At 43.2% G+C, this 21,861-nt stretch overlaps 1 protein-coding gene across 4 annotated transcripts in view; it reads left to right on the top strand.

Moving 5' to 3' along the window:
• Positions 1-148: 148 nt before the first annotated feature.
• Positions 149-21,861, top strand: part of TPD52 (tumor protein D52) — a 111,166-nt gene continuing 89,453 nt past the window's right edge. For 3 of the 4 annotated variants that reach the window (XM_045050170.1, XM_045050169.1, XM_011291336.4), the window contains exon 1: positions 149-578. In XM_045050170.1, coding sequence (XP_044906105.1) covers positions 164-578 — 415 coding nt within the window. In that variant the 5' untranslated portion in view covers positions 149-163. Of the gene's footprint in view, positions 579-2,293; positions 2,855-21,861 lie in introns of those variants that run through there. The other variant, XM_019822803.3, reaches the window with a different exon arrangement.

The following is a 21,861-nucleotide window of genomic DNA, read 5'->3' as shown; positions in this document are numbered from 1 at the left end:
TATGAAGACTCAGAGGGAAAAGGAGCCATTGGCATTTCTGATAACCTTCCAGTGTCTCCACTCAGTAGTACACAGGAGCAGGTGCTCGGGAAGGCAGAGAAAGGGCATCTTCAATGCCTGGGGAAACTTTTGATATTATAAATAACTTGAGGGTGGGACGCCAATGCCAGCCGGGTTCGCGAGCGGTCTCCACGCAGCCTCCATGGTTGATTCCGCCTCCGCGCCACCCCGCTCTTCCCCCTGGCAGCCGAGTTCCTACCCGAGCGAACCGGCCGGCCCAGCCCTCCTCGCCCCGGCGCCGCCCGCCGCGCCGACGTGGCCGAGCGCACAGGTCGGCCGGGTCAGGTGGTTGGGTGACGCCCCGGGAAAGCGCTCCCCGCCGAGGGCGGGCGGCGCCGCCGCGCCGACGCCTCCGGGGGAGGGGACTTCGCGGGAGTCGCGGCGGAGGCGAGGAGGAGCGCGGCGCGGTGCGGCGCGGCGGGCGGGCGTGCGTGCGATCCGAGCGGGACGGGCTGCAGTCGGCGGAGGCGCAGAGGACTCGAGGCGGTGGGCGGGAGACATGGACCGCGGCGAGCAAGGTGAGGGCGCGGGCACCGCCGGCGCGGCGTCTCCCGGGCAGGCGCGGGGTCGGGCGCGGCGCTGGGCTGCGCGCGGCCCGGCGCCGGAGCAGGTGCACAGTGTCCCCGGCCGGCGCCGGAGCGGGAGCCGAGCCTTCTTCAAGTTGCATCTCCCTCATCGGGGTCTGACATCCTGGTGTGGCCGAGCCGCAGGGAGCGGCTCCGGCGGGCGGAGCGGGCTGTTGGGGTCGCGCGCGCACGGGCGCGCGCGGCTGTGTGTGTGTGTGTGTGTGTGTGTGTGTGAGAGAGAGAGAGAGAGAGAGAGAGAGAGAGAGAGAGCGCGAGAGCGAGAGACAGAGAGACATACAGAGAGAGAGACAGAGACAGAGAGACAGAGAAGGAGGTGGGGAGAGAGGGAAAGAAGGTTCTGGGTGGAGGCGAACGGGCTGGCACCAGGCTCACGGAGCCAGGGCTGCCGACGGTGATGCGCTTTGGGTAGAAGGCAGCGCGAAGGGAGTACTGTACAGCTAGATCTTGTTTGTAACTGGTGGAAACTGAGGATCCAACGACAGTGGGTGGTTTCGCTGCTCAGGATGGGAACATGACTCCTCCCCCATCCCGACTCCCCCAGCGTTGAGACTTTCTGCCGTCTTGTAGTTTACGTGGTTAGGATTTTTGGTGGCGTTTGATCCTATGGCGATGGTTTTGGACGTAGATACGTAACATGCGAGGTGTCCCCAAATTGTGGTGTGTTGTTTATGGGGTTATTGGCGCGGCGGGGGGGGGGGGGAGCTTTCCTTAGTAAAGGTCTACTTTTACTCATCAAGATAAGACCCTATAGTCTTGTTACTATCGCTTTGGATGCACTTGTTTCTGAAAACTATCTCAAGTGAAATTGCCTCCAGTGGAATTGTTTAAGCGAGATGTAAATAGGAAGGCATGGTTTTAAGATTTAAATACTAAATGTTTATATATCGCTTCATCTCTGTTGATAATAACCCAGTAACTGTAATACAGATGCGTGGCTCACTTTTTAAAAGATACATAAGTGCTAACCCCAAAAAGGTAACAACATAAATTTTAGGAAGTAGGGATAGGAATTACTCACATTTTGAGGTCAGACACAATAGTTTTCGTTTTTTTCTTTTTTATTACTCTTTGTATTTATCTTTATGCATACTTTTTATGTAAATAAACCCGTATTCCATATAAACTGTTTTGTATTTTACTTTTGGTAAGTTGTAGGGCTCTTTGGAACCTTCCAACCTTTCCTTTCTCCACACTCGTCAAATGGATCTCACACTTAGCATATGAGTGCTTATACTATAAAGTTATGTGCAATATGTAATAGGTATATATGTATAATGCACAATACGTAATATATATTAAATACGTATATATCTGTATGCACACATGTCTGGATTTTAAGCTTATTGAGGTTAGAAGCATGTACTTCATTCATCTTTATCCATGGTTGGGTAACCTTGGTGTTTGAACATGGTAGGTATTTAAATGTTTGAGTCAGAAGGCTGGTCTCAGGTCTTAAATGTATTGTTAGGAGAAGGCCAGGAGCCACCATGTAAGTCAGCATTATTCTGTCTTTTAAAGAGGACGTTGGGGGTGTCAAACATGTCAACATGCATATTTGTGTATGCCTTACATTGTCGTATTTAACACAATGGTGTTTTTAGAATAGCTGTGTTTGGTACTCGTCAAACTAGATTAAGTAGCTGTATTTGACTTAGGTGAATGGAGTGACTAATTTTACTAGATTTGGTATTTTAATTTGGCTGGTGAGAATCACAGTCATTAGTACCTCTGTCCTGATGCACTCAGTGTGGTTTTTGTGGGACCAGTTTTGTGTGTGTATGTCTAAGACCTATTTTGTAAATTCTTTGGCTTATAAGAGGAGTTTCTCTGTTTCTAACTTTAAGATGTTTTCTTCGGTGGGTCATGTTAGTTCTTGTTTTTAATTGTTATTCCTCGAGGGCAAAGGAAATCCATCCTCTTAAAGTGAGGAGTCTGGAGGCTCAGCTTAGTATGAAAGATGAGTCACTTGCCTCGGGAAGGTCAGGTGGCTCACTCAGTTTTGTTGTGTTGCAGCCACGTGGCCTGTCCTTACATTTCCATCTTCCTGTCTCTTTTGTATTTTCATCTTTATGTTCCCGTGGCACAAAGTAGATGCTCAGAAATGTTTGGTGACTGCCTAGGATGGAAAGGAAAAGTGACCAAGAGTGCCTTCCAGCTGTTGGAGCCTCTGACGTCCTCTCTTGCTACCCACTTACTCCTAAGTCCTGGTATTTCCCTCAGTATTTTATTTTATTTATTTATTTATTTTTTTCAACGTTTATTTATTTTTGGGACAGAGAGAGACAGAGCATGAACGGGGGAGGGGCGGAGAGAGAGGGAGACACAGAATCGGAAACAGGCTCCAGGCTCTGAGCCATCAGCCCAGAGCCCGACGCGGGGCTCGAACTCATGGACCGCGAGATCGTGACCTGGCTGAAGTCTGACGCCCAACCGACTGCGCCACCCAGGCGCCCCATTCCCTCAGTATTTTAAAGGAGCAGAACTCTGCGGTTAGTTGGAGAAAGTTGGTGGTGAGTCTGTGTTGGACTTGGAGGGTGGATGTACATGCAAGGTTTTGAACGAGCGGAGTGGGTCGCTCCATCTTCATTGAATCTGTAGGGAGACTTCTGAGGAGGCGACTTAAAGAGGAGGAGCCTGGGTTTGTAAACCTGCATGTAAACCTGGTGGCTGACATACAGTTTATGAAACCCTGTGATTGTCTCTTGAATTGTGAGTTTTCATAAAGTATTTAAAGCCAAATAAGAACATTTTAGAATTTGTTTAACTTTTTAGTATGCCTGGAGTTTGTCACGTTTGTCTGTCCGACTCTAGATGGAAAATTGAATGCCCTATGTCTTGTCTTCACTGCATTTCTCTATTGAAAATGTCTCCTTAGGGGCTCCTGGGTGGCTCAGTCGGTTGAGCGTCCGACTTCGGCTGGGGTTATGATCTCACGGCTCGTGAGTTCGAGCCCCGTGTCGGGCTCTGTGCTGACAGCTCAGAGCCTAGAGCCTGCTTCTGCTTCTGTGTCTCCCTCTCTCTCTGCCCCTAACCCACTCACATTCTGTTTCTGTCTCTCTCAAAAATAAATAAACATTAAAAAAATAATAATAATAAGATCTGTGAAAAAAAAATTAAAAAAAAAAAGAAAATGTCTCCTTAGACCTTCCTTATAGGAAGTTGTCAAAATCTATCCTTTGCTGCTTTTTATATTTAGCAGAACTTTAAAGTTTTAGAACAGTGTTCCTTGTGTTTTATATGATGTATTCTAATACTCCTCAGTACCTGGCTCAGATTCTGATATTTTCCCCATCTTCTCCTGTGCCCAGATTTTGAATACAATATTCTGCTTATATTGAGAGCCCAGTCCACATTAATCAATTTGAAACATACCTTAAACTGCATAGTGCCTCTCAAGAGTTTCTTTACACATTAAGCCCAGCATAGCACATTTAATGTGTGTGGTAGTTCCCACTTTGAAAGTGCGGCATGGCATGCTAACTAGAGCATGCATTGTGTAAAAAAACCTCCTGACTACTTTTTATAGTGCTGAATAAATATTTATACTTGAGTACTCCCTTATGGTAGTAATAACCTGTAGTTTAGCGCTATTCTGTTGAAGCGGCAGGGACCTAGCCAGTAGTGCATTTTATCTGTGTTTGAATTCACACACACACAAGCCCACCCAAAACTTTTGTTTCAGGGAGTGAGGGAAGGTTGTTGGGGCCAAAAACCTGGGAGAGGAGAACACTACAAGAAAAGTGACCCAATGATATGTCACTGTAATTTCAGCATTATAATTATGCCTTAGAAATAATAGAACAGTGAAATGTCATTTATTTTATTTTGTTTTTATTTTAAAAAGTTTTTTTTTAAACATTTATTTATTTATTATTGAGAGACAGAGAGAGACAGAGCGTGAGCAGGAGAGGGGCTGAGAGAGAGGAAGACAGAATCTGAAGCAGGCTCCAGGCTCTGAGCTGTCAGCACAGAGCCCAACCTGGGGCCCGAACTCATGAACTGGGAGATCATGACCTGAGCCGAAGTCGGACGCTTAACCGACTGAGCCACCCAGCTGCCCCAGAATGTCACTGATTTTAAAGTAAAACAAATGTAGATGAGTGGGTAACAATATTAAGGGTCTGGTCACAAATCTCAGGGTTTGACCCCCCCCCCCCCCCAGTTCTGTGTTTCTTTGGTCCATTCTTGCTTTCCATATGGTGCTAATGTCATCAGCTGATTTGTTAGCTCCAATTCACTTCCTGCATTTATTTTTATGCAGCAGACTGCCGGGTCTCTAGGGCAAAGGCTGAGTGGTAGGAGGGGTTGTGATCTTTTAGCAAGATCTCAAAACAGAATAGTCTATGCACACAATAAAAACAAATATACTCATAGTTCGAAACCAGAAAGAACAGCAAAATCCCCTGAATTTATGTGTTACTGATCCTTTTGTTGTAGGCTAAGATTATTTTATTTTCCTTTGGGGCTCATTATTTCTGCTTTAATTGTCGACTGTTGTAAAATCCCTCTTCTGAGACTCTCCCAAATTTTATTTGAACTAGGTGGTACCAGGTATACAGAAACCATAATCGTAGCAATGTATGTTTATGAGAAAAATATCCAAGGGATCAAATGACTCAGTGTTTAGTGGAAGTTAAAAAAAAAAAACGTTTAAATTTGTGGTACCTGGGTGGCTTAGTCAGTTAAGTGTCTGACTGTTGATTTTGGCTCAGGTCATGATTTCATGGTTTGTGGGTTCAAGCCCCGTGTCAGGCTCCACACTGATAGTTTGGAGCCTACTTGGGATTCTCTCTCTCTCCCTCACTCTATGCCCGTCTGCCACACATGCACCCTCTCTCTCTCAAAATAAATAAGCTTAGAAAATAATAATAATTTAAAAATACTCTTAGGTAGCTGTGAGTAGTTCATTTTTTTTTAATGTTTATTTTTGAGAGAGAGAGCGAGAGAGAGCGAGTGAGCAGAACAGGGGAGGGACAGAGGGAGAGGGAGACACAGAATCCAAAGCAGGCTCCAGGCTCTGAGCTGTCGGCACAGAGCCCGGCGAACCTTGAGATCATGACCTGAGCTGAAGTTGGATGCTCAACCGACTGAGCCACCCAGGCGGTCCTGAACATTTCATTTTATAACTCCTTTTATAAAAACTCAATATATCTAAAAAATGTACTTCTCCAAAATTGTGACTAGTGTAACCAGGTAATTAAAGCATTTGATCAAAATTCAAATGACTAAAAGGTTGCAAAATGTAAATCTTCCTCCTGTTCCTGTCTCCCAGGCTACTTCCCTTGGGTAGCAATGCCACCATTTTACCAGTTTCTTCTCTGTCCATCCAGACAGATTCTATGCATGTAGGTATACATACACTTATATTTAAATATGTGTGTGTGTGTGTGTGTGTGTGTGTGTGTGTGTATTATATAAATGGTAGCATACAAATTGTTTTAGCACCTGACTTCCTCCACTTAAATACAGTATATGTTCTAGAGATTATTCAACATAACGTTATATAGAGCTCCTTCATTTTTAATAGCTATTTGTAGATGTGCCATGTTCCGTAGCGGAATAGGTGGTATCTGGCTTGTTCCCTGTCGATGGCCATTTAGGTTTTCCCTGATACTTTGCTATTAAACAAATCTGCAGCAAATAAATTTGCATGCAAGTCATTTGATAAATGTGCCAGTTTGTCTGTAGGAAGAATTCTTAGAAGAATGTGACTGTTCAGTTCGGATGGTGCTGAATCCTGCTCGGTGGAAGGCATGTGGGCATCCGCTTCCCTCCACCGTTCGGCGCACTTTCTCATCTTCGCTGATCTTACACGGAACAGAGGTTTCTTGGCATAGGTTTTATTATATATTTTTCTTTTTTTTTATTATATATTTTTCTTAATACAAAGGTGGTTGTACTTCTTTTGGTAAGTTTAAGATTTAGATTTCCTTTTCTGTGAAATGTCAGATCCTATACGTTGCCAAATTTTCTGTTGTGTTGTCTTTTGTTTCTTCCATTTGCAGAATGCGGCCCTCTGTCCACAATATGAATTGCTAATGTATTTTTTTCCTAGTTTGTCTTTACTCTTTTTAAAAAAAATTTTTTTTAATGTTTATTTATTTTTGAGAGAGACAGAGACAGAATGTGAGTGGGTTAGGGGCAGAGAGAGAGGGAGACACAGAAGCAGAAGCAGGCTCCAGACTCTGAGCTGTCAGCACAGAGCCCGACGCGGGGCTCGAATTCACGAGCTGTGAGATCATGACCTGAGCCGAAGTCAGACGCTCAACCGACTGAGCCACCCAGGCACCCCTTGTCTTTACTCTTTTGACTTGATAGTGATTTTTTCCCAAGGAGAAATACTAATTGATGGCTGTTTTAATTTTTAGCTTATAGCTTTTGAATCATTCCTGGAAATGCCTTCCTCACTTTGAGTTTCTGTTTTTATGGTTTTATTTTTTTTACATTTTTTTACAAGTTAATTTAGAAACAGAGAGAGAGAGAGAGAGAGAGAGAGAGAGAGAATGAGTGGGAGAGGGGCAGAGAGAGGGGGAGAGAAAGAATCCCAAGCGGGCTCTACACTGTCAGTGTGGAGTCCGATGTAGGGCTCAAACCCACAAACTGCGAGATCATGACCTGAGCCAAAATCTGTCTGTCGCTTAACTGACTGAGCCACCCAGGTGGCGTATTTTTTTTTACATTTAAATCTTTCATCCACCTGAAGCTTATTTTGACAAAAAGTGTGAGATATGAATCTTAACCCCATCATACCCCCATTGGCTGCTCAGGTACCCTATACCAGTCGCTGAATAATGGATTTTTCCTTTACTGATTTGAAATAATACTGTTGTCATATACTAAATTCCTGTATTCTTTTCTTTTTTACATTTTTGTTCATTCCCAGCAACTAAACTAAGTTATTGTACCTTCATACTATGCAAAAATGTCTGGAAGGACTGGTCTTTCCTGATTATTCTATTTTTCTTTTATCTTTTCTTTCTTTCTTTTCTTTCTTTTTTTTTTAAGTAGGCCCCCATGCCCAACATGGGGCTCGAACTCATGACCCTGATCAAGAGTCACATGCTCCACTGACTGAGCCAGCAGGCACCCCTCTATTTTTCTTTTTATTGTTAGATTTTTTTTCCTAGCTATTCTTGCCAGATTTCATTTCCAAATGAACATTGGAATCAATTTGTCCAGATGAAAATTCAACAGAAATCCTGTTGGTATAGCTTTTCTCCCTCCCCCTCTTGATTTCCCTGTTCCCATACCCCTTTTTTCTTTCCTCTATTAGAATTTCATCTTTTTCTTTATTGAATGTCCAGTATATGTTCATTATGGTCGAGCTGTATATACCATACATAGTTTTATGTTCTGTTTTGAATACTACTAAATAATGAGAATGTTAACAGATCATTTAAACAAGTTTCTCCACACTATAATTTTTGATGACCACACCCCTTCACTAGTTGATGGTTATTTAGATGTTTCTTTGCTGGACTATGGATTACTTTCCATTTCAGCTGTTAGAATATTTTAAGAGAAATTGTTTTAAAATAGATTTCCTGAAACAACTCAAAGATGTGAATATGTTTAGACTTTGGATTCCTGTTGCCAAGTCACTTTCTGGAAAACATAATTGTCATTGTTGTTTTTTTTTTTTTTTCATTTTTTTTTAAATTGTGGTAAAGAACACAAAACATAAAATCTACTGTCTTAACCATATTTAAGTATATAGCACATTATTGGTAATGATATGTAACTTGGTGTACAACAGGTCTCTAGAACTTGTTCATGTTGATGACTGAAACCCTGTACCCATTGAACAGCAATTCTTCATTCTTTTTGTACATTTCCTATGCTGTCCCACCCAGAAATGGAACTGCTGATTCATATAGTAGTTCTAATTTTAATTCTTTGAGAACCTCCATACTGTTCTCCATATGGCTGAGTGGCTGAACCATTTTATGTTCCCACCAACAGTTATTTTAAAAAGAAGAGTGAAGGCTGGGGGTGGGGGGCTGTGCAAAAAATGGACGGGGCGGTTGAAAGGGTTATTTCTCCGCATCTTCAGCAACACTTGTTATTCTGTTTTTGTTTTGTTTTGTTTTTTGATACTGGTATCCTAATGGGTATGAGGTGATAGCTCATTGTGATTTTGATTTGCACTTCCCTGATGATAGAGATGTGGAGCATTTTTTTTTTATATATATTTATATGTTTGTTGGCCATCTGCATGTCTTATCTAGAGAAATGTCTGTTCAAATCCTTTGCCCATTTTTTGATCGGATTATTTGTTTTTGTTATTGCCAAGTTGTAGGAGTTCTTTATATATTGTGGATACTAAACCCTTATGAGATAAATGGTTTGCAAATATTTTCTCCCATTCCGTTGTCTTTTCACTTGTTTCCTTTGCTGCACAGATGTCATTGTCTTAAAAAAAAAAAAAAAGAAGAATGAACTTTATAGGGGAAAAATGCCACCCTTTTTCATTGGAAATTTCACCATTTACTAGAGAGGCTATAGATTGATTAGCCATTTTTATTCCCTTCTTGGGATTGTTACTCACTTTTCACTCTTGGGATCTTGGTGAGTCTTGCTCTTCTCATCATTCCCCCTCTCATGCTCATATTAAACCTTTGTGTTTTGTGACACATATTTAGTTTTCCTGTTCTTACTTTCCTTTTGGTTATGTTGGACCTTTATAATGTCATTTTTACTAACAAAATACAGTATTAAGAGCAAATATTTTCTAGGTGACATTTTTTGGAGTAATTTGCATGGCTCTGAGTAGCTTTCAGTTCTTCATTCTTTGTGTTTTTGTGTCTTCTCTCTTTAGACACTTTTGTAATCAGTCAGTGCTAAAAATAGTGGTTTTAGGCAGGACTGTTAATTTACATGCCTCGGCTTATAGGCATGGTGTATTTCATGTTACAGCTATGCAAACATAAATGTCAGTTTAAAAAATTTTATAAAATGTGACCTTGATAAAGTTTTGGATTGGGAGTTTACTGCTAAGATCAGACTTTACCCATTGTTTTCTGAGCTTTGTTGGAGGCATTGTGGTATGAAAAGGAACTTCTGGTGCAATCAGTAAGGCTATAGGAATAAAGATAGTAGTGTATCCAGTCCACTAGGATCTGTCGTTGGCTAGAAATAAAATGTTACCAGAACAGAAGAATGTTTTTACATATGTGTTCCTCACCCTCAGTCAAGTGTGTATGTAGTAGATATGCCCTAAGTGTTTGTCCTATTGTGCGTAATTAATTGGAAAGATTTCTAGCATAGGTAGAGTCAGATGGGATTAGATAGAATGGCTAAAAATTAGGGGAAAAAATTTGGCAGGGAAACAAGAATATATGCTCCACATATGCTTATAGTTTCATACATAATCACTGAAAATCTGTAAGTGGAAGCCAAATTGATACTTTACTTCTTAAGTATTATGTTAAGTGTGTGTGAATACATATACAGACAGAGGAAGAGACAGTGATGGTTACATTTTTATTCCCCAAAGCATGTTGGACATATGCTCAGTAAATACTTTCATAGATACAATTCCTATGCTGTTCTACCAAGGTTAGTTATTTGCTTCCAATGTGTCCTGAGCTTAGGAGGCATGGATTGTCTCAATACATTTTATTTTATTATTATTTTTTATAAATTTTTCTAAATGTTTATTGATTTCTGAGAGAGAGAGAGAGAAAGAGACTATGAGCAGGGGAGGGGCAGAGAGAGAGGGAGACACAGAATCCAAAACAGGCTCCAGGCTCTGAGCTGTCAGCACAGAGCCCGACGTGGGGCTCAGACCCATCAACCGCGAGATCATGACCTGAGCAAAGTCGGATGCTTAACCGACAGAGCCACCCAGGTGCCCTGGTCTCAGTATGCTTTAGAAGTTTTCTTTGAATACAGCTGAGAAGAGCAAAAGTATGTTGACAGTGGTAAAAAGTACATGCCACTAGTTAACCAGAATGAGAATTCTGGAAAGAGAGAAAAATGCAAACATTTTGGCCATTGGGGCAGTTAGCAAAAGGATGACCAACCTTTCGTTCTGGTATTGATCTCATATATCATTTTCAGTATATCACCTTATTACAACTCAGAATGATATTGGTGATGATGGTGATACCACACCTGGCTTTTGCAAAGCTCTTATTAATTTTTCTACATATTATTTCATTTGAATCTTTTAATGCTGGTGGGTGATAGGACTGGTATCGTTTTCATTTTATATATGAGTAAACAGAAGCTGAATGATCATGACTTCCCCATACATACTGTGTTAGATGTGGGGAGTGCTACAAAAACTTGGTCCTAAGAGGATCACCAGGAGCCCACGAAAAATTTAAGTTGCATCTGCTAACCAGTTGAAAGCCCTGGGGATACTTCATACTTTCTAGAAATGTTTTTTTCTAACTAATTAAAATAAAATTGGAATCTGCAGGGACACAGCTTCAGCCCTGCATTATAATTACCTACGTTTTCCAGCTAGAGTTTTACTCAGTCACTTTTACAAATACTCCTTCTACTCCGCCTAAAACCAGCAACAGCATTTGCTGAGTGTTTTATATGCCAGGTTATGTTCTAAATGCTTTTCGTGTTTCTTTTTTAAATATCTTCACAAGAAACCCATGAGCAGTGCTCACACTATCCCTGCTTTGTAAGTGAAGAAACAAGGTGTGAAGGGGTGGAGGGAATAATTTCTCTGGGGGCACCTAGCTTGATACGGACAGAGCTGGGTTTTAAATCTGGGATTTAATTTGGCTATAGAATACACGTCCTTACACAACATATTACGCTACCTGAAAGTTATATGCAGTCTCCTTTTTTCCTTTCAAAGGTGTTGTTTGGGGGAGCAGGGTGCCGTGGTGGCAGCCGTGGGAGTGGGGCACTAAGGGGTGTATCTGTGCCAGAATATGGCTGTGTGTCTGTCCTTGTACATCAGAACGGATTATAAAGGTTTAGGGCAGAGAGTGCTGGACTTGAAGTTTTGACTTTTCTGTTTTTATGTTTTTTATTGTTGAGAGAGAGAGAGAGAGAGAATGCAAGGGAGGGAGGAACAGAGAGACAGAGGGAGACAGAGAATCCAAAGCAGGCTCCATGCCGTTAGCACAAAGCCTGATGCAGTGCCCGAACCCATGAGCCATGAGATCACGACCTGAGCTGAAGTTGAATGCTCAACCGGCTGAGCTGCCCAGGTACCCCTGGACTTGAAGTTTTACCTGGGTTCAAAATTTGGCTTCATCATTTTGTGGTTATGAGACACCAGATAGGTCACTAAACCTCTTGGAGGCTGATAATACTCCAAATAGTTGAGAAAATTAAGTTAAATTCTGTGACTAGCTCTGGTGCTCGACAGTATTGATTCTGAAACAGAATATTAGATATTTGTGTGAAACTCTAACTTAGTGGTTTCCAGTTCAAATTAAACATTTATTTGAAGGCAAACAGGACATGATGCCTCCCTCAGGCTCGCAGACCTCCCTGGAGAAACAGACAGAACTGGATCGCGGTAGTGAAGTGGGTGTTGTAAGGGCTTGCATAACTGATGCAGGAGGAAGTGAGCTATTCTGGCTGGGTCATTAGAAAAGATTCACAAAGTAGATGACCTTTGAACTTGGACTGGAAGACTACGTAGGACTCTTTGTAAGCGGTGAGAGAAAGAACGGAGAGGAAGGGAATTTTACGGAGGAGAGTCAGCATGTGCAAAGGTGCAGTGGCATGAAAGGGCAAAAAGGTGTTTGCGAATCCTCAGAATTTTCCCTGGGGCCAGAGTCTCAGGTAGTCACTGGGGGGATGTGAGCAGTCTTCTGTACTAGGATCAGGAATCAGACTGTATGCTCTACGTGATAAGCAGGTGGTAGGTGTGTGGGAGTTTAGTTTTAAAATATTATTTTGGCAGTTGAGTAGAAGGTGCTAGCAAACCAGGTAAGGGTTGTCACTGTCACTGTAATCCTAGCCTGGGTTAACCAGGTAAGGGGTGTCACTGTCACTGTATTCCTAGCCAGGGTTAACCTTAAGAAATAAAACTGCTGGTTATTTTATTAGCAAAATATGGGTTTATTTGGGAAAAACAGAGAATTGCAATTCAGGACAGGCCAACTATGGCAAAAGTGTAGGTAAGTCCACGGAACAAAGAAGAGGAGTACTCTCTTATAGAAGAAAGTAGGAAGTTGGGAAAACTGTCATCAACAAAAATCCACTGGAGTAAGCTGGGAGTTCTAAGTGTAGTGGGTTTTCATTGGCCCAGCTGTGACTTTCTGTCATCGGTTCCTCCTTCTGTTGGGACAGGAGGAAGTCTTCCTCAGACTAGGATAGTAAAGTAGTATTGTGTGCGTGTCCTATCTCTTCCTGCTGGGTCTGCAATTGACTATGAGTGGTAAGGCAAGAGACCTCCCTCTGCCTAACTCTAGCTGCCTAACAGCTCTATTTTAGTGAGGTTTCCCTTTATTAATTTTCAAACCAGAAGTGGGGGTGCTGGATTCCTGAGAGACCTCTGGGTTATGGTGTGTAAGATGTCTGGGGTAGAGGGGATCTGAGGGTAGAGAAGAGTGGAGGAGGCTTTCAGATTGCGTGGAAAAGGAACCGGGATAGAAAGCATAGAAAGAAGAGCAGATGCAGGGAGGGAGATAATGAACTTCATTTGGGCCATGTCGCATTTGAGGTCGTTCCAGTTGTCCAAAGCTGCATAACCGTGTTAAAACCTAGTGGTTTGAAACAAAGCATTGATTATGGTCACAGATCTGTCTTTTGGGCAGGGCTTAGCGAGGACAGCATGTCTCTGCTCAGCCTCAGCTGGGGTGACTTGAAGTATGGGGCAGGGATCATACGTACATACAAAGGCTTATTACTCACTTCCTGAGGGCAGGTGTACTGGAAGACCCAAGCAGCTGGGGCTCGTCGGCACCTGTTTCTACCTGCATGGTCTTCAGAAGAAACCCCAGCATGGGTCTGTTTGATGATAGTTATTTCCTTGCCTGTGTTGAGTATTGTTTTCTGCCGGAGCCTGTGCTGTTGACCCAACAGCAGGCAGCCTCAGGATGCCCAGACTTCTGATGTGTTCTCTGGGGTCCCCCAAGGTGTGACTCCTAAGAGACAGTCAGACAGAAACTTGGTGGCTTTTTATGATAGCCTGAGGCGTTACTTCCTCCTCATTCTGTTAGAAATGTGCCGCAAAGTCCAGCCCATATTCAAGCAGAGGGAGATGAAGCTCCACTTTTGGTGGGAAGAGTGTCAGTGACTGTGTGCACATGTTTTAAACTACTGCCCGGGTCTCATGGGACGTTTATGTGGATAGGTTCAGGAATGAAATATGGATTTCTGAGAGAAGGAGCCGAGCAGGATTTCAAAGTTTGGGAGACATGTGATGTTTGAAGCTATTAAGTTGCTGAGATGACCCAGGAGGAAAAGTGGAGTAAAAAGAGAACAGAACTTGAATATGAACATTTCAGGGCAGGGAGGGGAAGTGCAGGTTAAGACGCAGGGAGTTCAACTTTCAAAGGCTGTGGCGAGGCCAAGTGGATTGAGCAGAAAAAGTGGATCCTGACTGGTGAGGAGTCCCAGTCGTGGGTAATGCGGAGAGATTTAGGCTCGGTGGGTTGGGGTGAGGTTGCATTTGCTTGCCTGTATAGAGTGTTGGTTTTTGTTTTTGAATGCAGAGAGGGTGGTAATTTGACCACGTGCATATTCATAAAATGAGAGAAGAAACCAGAGGCAGGGGAGAATGACTGGCTTTGCTATTGCTATATATGTCACTGGTTTTAGTTAAGATGCTTTTAATGCAAAATGTATTTTAATAGTCATATCCTAGAGTTTGACCTTCAAGGAGCTCAAGTCTATGAGCAATAATTCACCTTAATGGTAAGAGCCTTGCAGAGAATAAGCGCTTGTGAAGTATTTGTAGAACGAAAGTGCAGTATTATACATTCTCTGGGTGGTATAAGAGCCAGAGAAGCAATTTTGCCTAGAGGTGACATTTGAGCCAAATCGTAGTGAAGCTGTGATTTTTTTTTTTTTTTTTTTAAGTGGTGGTTTCTCAGGGCAAATCTGAAGTTGTGAGTGCTCACTTTCATCATGGAATGCCATGGCTATGGGAGTCATTTATGCAGTGTGTCTGGATTTGTCAAATATTCTCACTCAGTTCTCTTTAGAAAGGATTTTCATTCCAGAGCGGCAGGTTCCAAAGTGGAGCCTGTCAGCTGTTTTCCTTGGGTCATTGTTGGAAGGGAAAACATACCTTTCAGTCTGTTCTATGGTGGTTTTTAAATGGATCGCTCATGGCTTCAGGGATTGAATGAAAACTTTGACTAATAACAAAGGTAACATGACAGATGTCTCTTGGTTTAGGGACTTTTATTTTTCCCAGAATTATAATTTGTTTTCAGATTTCTTTTTAACCTCCAGAAGGGACTCCAGTCCTGCGAGTGTTGCTGGTTTGCTTCTAGCTGGGGCTGTGGTCACTGCAGCTGGTCTGATGATGTTTTCCTACTCTGATTATTCTATTTATAATGGCAACTGTAGCTGTTAAGTTTCAAAGCAGTGAGCTCTGATGAAACAACCAACTTTTCAAAGTGCACTACTTAACTTTGATAATTCCCTGAAATGCAAGTGATGTGTAAAGCTAAAAAAAAAAAAACCCCAAAACCCAAAAAACAAACCACACACATCCATCTGTCCGCTCCCTTCCGTTCCTTCTTTGTGTGCTGTGGTTTTTTGGGTGTTTTTCGTCCAGCTTTGCTGTTCCTTCCTCCTTCCCTTAGCTTTTCTCTCTTTTCCTGACTTTTTTCTCCACCAAATTTCCATTTTCTCCTTTTTCTTTTTATCTTTCCCCATTTTGGGTCACAAAATGGAACCTAAGAGTTTTGTTGTTCTTGTTCTTTTTATTTTGCCTTTACTTAAGGGATTTCATGGATTAATTCAATGTATTTTATGTTTCCTATTAGTATTAACTTTTTTCTATGGGAATAAAAAAAACCCTGAAAAACAGATTTCCTAGCTTGTTCATTTATTATTAATTAATTTCATTGCTTTTGCAAAGTTAATTTACATCTCTCTTTCTCGTTTTTTGGTGTGTGTGTAATGATTCAAAGCTTAGGAAAAATATTTCAAGTTATTAATTGGGAATTTTGAAAACTCATACATTTTTAAAACTAATAGACTTTAGGTCTCTGTATGAATTCTGGCCAAAGTAGAAACACTGGGCAAAGTAGTAATTTTTAAAATGTACTAGAAGATGAAGAGGAACTTTTGATTTTTCTTTCTCAAAGGAATTGAGGGACGTGGTTAGTCAATTGCAGTTCTAAACCCATGCCGTCCCAGAGTACGGACGTTTGTCATATTGTCACTTCTACCTTGAACTCTGGACATGGTGACCACCAGCAAGTGCTCTAGCTCCCTGAGCTGAGGAAGAGGCTGTGGGTGGCTGGCCCCTTCCATGTGGGCTCCGGGCGTTTTCTCCCACATTTGCCCCCAGAGCACAATGGGAGCCCCCAGGCTCCCTGACTCTCTTGCTTCTCCTGACCAGGGAGCCTCATCTCCCAGTCACCCTTTTGCTTTTGCCGATAAACTGCAGTTTTGGGGAATTTTTAACATATGATCATTTTCCCATTAATACCACTACCTCACATCTGTATGTCCTGTGCTGAACAGAAGAAAAATGTCAATGGGCCCTTCACAGTGCGTCCTGCCACTGTGCATCTTTTCTTTAGAGGTTGGAAAGGTGACTGAAAGGATCCAGAAGGGGAGATGGGGATGGTTTTGGCCTTTCAGCTTTGGAAGATTTGAAATTCTTAGTTCTTTTCAACCAGTACCTTGTGGGAAGGAGGAATTTTATTTGGCAATGATGCTCACAGTCTATTCAGTGCACCGTTGGTCCTGGCTCCCGCCAAGCAGTTCAGGGCAGCAAATGCCTTATTTGAGCCTCACTTCAGCTCTGCTCAGGTGGACTCTTCCTTTTCCATCTTACTGATGAGGGAGTGTGAAGTGTAGGGGGCTGAAAAAACTACTCAATATCATATAGTTTATAATATTTTACCCCCTCTCAATCATGTAGACAGACCTTATTTTATTTTATGTTTATTTATTTTGAGAGAGAGAGAAAGATAGAGATCAAGCAGGGGAGGGGTGGAGAGAGAATCCCAAGCAGGCCTTGCACTGTCAGCAAGGAGCCCGACACAGGGCTCAAACCCACGAACCATGAGATGAGATCATGACTTGAGCTGAAATAAAGAGTTGGACACTTAACCGACTGAGCCACCCAGGAGACCCTTGAGACTTTACTTTAAAAAAAAAATTCTTTTTACATTTATTTTTGATAGAGAGAGACAGAGCACAAGTAGGGGAGGGGCAGAGCGAGAAGGAGACACAGAATCTGAAGCAGGCTCCAGGCTCCGAGCTGTCAGCACAGAGCCCGACGCGGGGCTCAAACCCACAAACCACGAGATCATGACCTGGGCCGAAGTCGACGCTTAACTGACTGAGCCACCCAGGTGCCCCTTTCGAGACTTTATTTTAAATGGATTTGTTCCAGGTATAAGTTTGCCAAAATGGAGCAGATTTAGTTAATTATGCCAGGTCTCCAATGCGAGGAATTTTGCTTGTGAATCTCTGTGTTAACTGTGGATGAATGAAATGTTTGGATGCCAGTCGAGCAGAGTCCTTGGGTCTGCAGGTACAGTCTTGAGACTGCTGTGTTGGGGGGAGGCCTGCTGAGATGTGGAGGTGCTGACAAGGAAGCCTCCGGCTCACCCCCATCCGGCTTGCTTCAGGGAGCTTTAGCACCTTTGGAGGAATCGTTCCTCCTGAAAAGTACACCTCTGCTTATTCCAGCAGAAGCCAGTGCACAGCCCCCCCTGGGGCTTCTTGGGAAGCAACTGTGACCATCATTAACTTCCTTCCGTTACCTGGCATCTCAAGATTAAAACCGCTGTACTTACTGCGTTTAGTATTTTTCTGTGCTTTGCAGTAATTCTTTATCATGTTTTTCCCATACATTAAACATAATCTTAGTGGGCAAAAATGTATAAAAGCAAATCAATAAAACATTATTTTACTTTATTTTTTATTTTTTTATTTTGGAGAGGGGGGCAGCACAAGAGTGGGTGCAGGAGGGGCAGAGGAGAGAGAATCCCAAGCAGGTCTCCATGCTCAGTGCAGAGTCCCACGCTGGGCTTGATCCCTTGAGCCTGGAATCATGACCTGAGCCGAAATCAACAGCCGGGCACTTAAGCAGCTTGAACCACCCAGGCACCCCTAAGACATTTCTTTTAAATAAAAGGGACTGGAGACCTATGTAATTTTAAGCAGCCTTCTCCCACATTTGTTTGTGTCTCAGCAGCGTCCTTTCTTTGAATATACCTGTTAATTGAGGGACAGATATACCCAGGGAAGCATAAACACATTTTTTTTTTTAATTTTTTTTCAACGTTTATTTATTTTTGGGACAGAGAGAGACAGCATGAACGGGGGAGGGGCAGAGAGAGAGGGAGACACAGAATCGGAAACAGGCTCCAGGCTCTGAGCCATCAGCCCAGAACCTGACGCGGGGCTCGAACTCACGGACCACGAGATCGTGACCTGGTTGAAGTCGGACGCTTAACCGACTGCGCCACCCAGGCGCCCCCATAAACACATTTTAATGAAAGTAAGAACCAAAGTACAGACTGCATTTCCTGTATTCGCTGAAATTTGTCCGCTGGCCCTCCTCCCTCTCCCCTGCACACACCCTGCCCAGTCACTATTCAGGTTCTTAATCACAAGCATGTACTTGAAACACAGGCTGCTTTCTTTGGCAGGCCTTCAGGATATCAAGTTTCCTCTGTTCAAAGGGAACCCGAGACCTGCTTGTGCCCGACTTCTTTCACAGAAGAGATCTTCTTTAAAGCTGGGTTTGCCAGTCACAGTTTTGGATATGAAATCTAGTTGGTGTTTGGTGGGGGTGGAAGGGTGTTAAGGAAGGGTGTTCCCACAGCAGCGTTTCGTGCCTCGACTCCGTGCTGCAGATACTTGAGGTCGCCTCAGGCCGGCCCAGGTGGACTTCACTTCCGCCCATGTGACTCTGTTAGTCACTGTTGCAGGCTGACCTGCTCCTCCGGCCTTCCCGACGATGAAGCTGGCCCCTCATCTTCAGACGGAGGAGAGGGGAAGGAAAAAGATGTTCAGGATTGACCTGGTCCTGAGGTGGGCGGCCGTGGGGGGCAGGTAGAGGCAGATTCCTGAGCATTCAGAAATGTCTGTTCTAGAAGGTGCCCCAGGAAGGTAGAGGCTTCCCAGGGACACAGCATTCTGTTATCGAAGTGACAGAGGTGTAGGGCTCTTGTGTTTATTGAAAGCTGCTGATCAGGAGATGCTTAGGCCTTCTCTGACAAACGTTGTCATAAAGGCAATTGTCTTCTGTCTTGCTTTTTTTTTTATTTTTATTTTTTTTTAACGTTTATTTTTGAGACAGAGAGAGACAGAGCATGAACAGGGGAGGGGCAGAGAGAGAGGGAGACACAGAATCCGAAACAGGCTCCAGGCTCTGAGCTGTCAGCACAGAGCCCGACGCAGGGCTCGAACTCACGGACCGGGAGATCGTGACCTGAGCCGAAGTCGGACGCTTAACCGACCAAGCCACCCAGGCGCCCCTCTCCTGTCTTGCTTTTAACTTAACTTGCTTCCTAACTCATTTAGGAAGAGATTTACTACAGTGGACATAATACAAAACGATCTCTTAATATATCTTATACCTTGTGCTGTGTTGTTCTGTTTTTTCCCTCAAGTTTTAAGTCTGTTCTCTTTAGAGGTAAACTTAGTTTTCTTTATGACTCTTGAGGTAGTGTTAAATCTTTTCTTTTTTAAAAAATTGGATGTTTCGGGGTACCTGGGTGGCCCAGTCGGTTAAATGTCTGACCTCAGCTCCGGTCATGATCTCGCAGTTCGTGGGTTCAAGCCCCTCATCAGGCTCCGTGCCGACAGCTCAGAGCATGGAGCCTGCTTCGGATTCTGTGTTTCCCTCTCTCTCTGCCCCTCCCCAGCTCTCACTCTGTCGGTCTCTCGCTCAGAAATAAATAAACATTAAAAAAAAATTTTTTTAATTGGATGTTTCTATTATATGAGGCTATAACTTTTTGCTTCATTTTCTCTAAAGAACCCAAGCTTCTTAAATGGGTATAGCTAAAAATCTGGCCTTGTTAAAGGAAGACAAAAATTGGCTGAATGGTGGGAGATGAGAAGGAAAACTGTGCCTGCTTTAAGGTTAAAAAGAGATTACTTTTCTCTGTACCATGGAGAAGCATGGCCCAGATAATTGAATGGCACAGAGCTGTTTCTTTGTAGGTCTGCAGTCCTTTTGAGCATGGGCTTGTGTCAGAGAACAAGTGGGTGTGATGACCTCACAATATCCGAGAGAATAAAGCTTGAAACCGAAGGAACTGATGTTTCCAAAGTCCAGGAGTGAGAATGTGCTCTCATTCCACTTTTTCTCTTCAGTGAAACTTGAAGAGTACTTGTTATAGGCAGTGAAACTTCAACTTGATCTTTTATCGCCAAGTTAAGGTAAGAATATCTGGGCTGTTTTAGATGTTGGCTTTTTAAGCTGTCGTAGGGTATGTATGTGTCAAGGGTGATACTGTGCATTTTTGATAACCAAATCAGCGATATTCTTGCTTAAAAAATTTAGAAGTGGAAAATTCATAATTCCTTATAAAATACCAGTTATTTTTGTTCCTAGTTGGGAACATGACTTGTAGCAATAATAGGGAGATTAGAAGGTTATCTCTTATTGCCATCTCTCAGCTGATAATTAATTACGGCTAATCCTCTTTTTATATTACAGGTTTCCATAACCTTATTATATTTATTTAATTTTTTTAAATTTTTAATGTTTATTTATTTTTGAAGGAGCGAGAGACAGAGCATGATCTGGGGAAGAGCAGAGAGAGAGGGAGACACAGAATCCAAGGCAGGCTCCAGGCTTTGAGTTGTCAGCACAAAGCCCGATGTGGGGCTTGAACCCACAAACCATGAGATCATGACCTGAGCTGAAGTCGGACGCTCAACCGACTGAGCCACCCAGGCCCCCCTCCATAACCTTATTTTAATGCGGATTCCAGACTACACCTGTGTGTTTATCTTCCTAAATATTGACAGTAATGGTGGATTGTACTTCTGTGAAGTTAATAAGAAATTAAGTACAGGGGTGTGTGTGTTTGTGTGCCTGGGTGCGTGTGAGTGTATGCATTTCCAGGCCCTACAACCTGGAAGGGGGATGTCAAGGCTTAGAAAGATGGTGGCTAGGTTTTCTCACTAACATTTGTTATTTGATTTCAAAGCCCTCTTTCTTGTTGCCTTTTCCCTGCTGGCCAGGGAAACAGCCACAGCAAATGCAAAGATGAAGCTGGCCCCTCATCTTCAGACGGAGGAGAGGGAAGGCCCCCAGTGGGGGCTGGGGGCATCACTGGCCATGACAGCGTGTAGTGCTAAGGAATCAACAAAACAGGGCAACAGAAGACTTTGTAAAGTTTTGGCTTTTCCAAAATGGCGTCTGCCTTATTCTTTTCATATTCACGGGTAGCTCGCTGTGCTTCCTCCTAGAGTAGACTGTCGTGCACATGCTGTGGGAGACGCTGGTGAGATCAGCTGAACTCTGTTGAGGGTTCAAATTCCTACCTGGCCCGTTTTTCATGATTGTTGTGACCTCCGGCATTTCAGTAGCTCATGGGGAACCTCCGTCCTCCTATTCCATCAGGTTTCCCTCCACCATGATTGCATGGTTAACCATTTCTCCAATCCCCTCGTGGCACCGGTCGTACCTAAAACAGAAGTTACTCTTAATTTATGGGAGCAATGCATGAATACACTCTCCTTGTTAAAAAAAAAAAAAGGTAAGGTGGGGGGCAAAAAAGTATAGATAAAGGTACTTGCTTGGCCCTCAGTTGGTGAGAGGCCTGCTCTTTTCTCAGGAACCTGTATAGAGACCTGTGGAGACTAGCAGTTCTCAAGCTTCTTCTTTGGCATCTGAGGACTTGTTCAGACACATCCTGCTAGACGCAGATTGCTGATTCACTGGGCCCCGGATGGGGCCTGCGAATTTGCATTTTGAGCAAGTTCCCAGGTGACGTGGATGCTGCTAGTTCAGGGACCACAGGTTGGCAACAGTTGTAGCGCTGATTTTTGCGTATGTGTGCCTTTTAAAAAGGCAAGTACTACCACACTGTATGTGCTTCTACCGTTTTCCTCAGCTCTGTGTTGTGGA

Source organism: Felis catus, chromosome F2 (assembly GCF_018350175.1).
Source record: "Felis catus isolate Fca126 chromosome F2, F.catus_Fca126_mat1.0, whole genome shotgun sequence".
In the NCBI taxonomy this organism is placed as follows: Eukaryota; Metazoa; Chordata; class Mammalia; order Carnivora; family Felidae; genus Felis; species Felis catus.
Note: the sequence above shows the minus strand (reverse complement) of the source record. Positions and strands in the feature narration are given on the sequence as shown.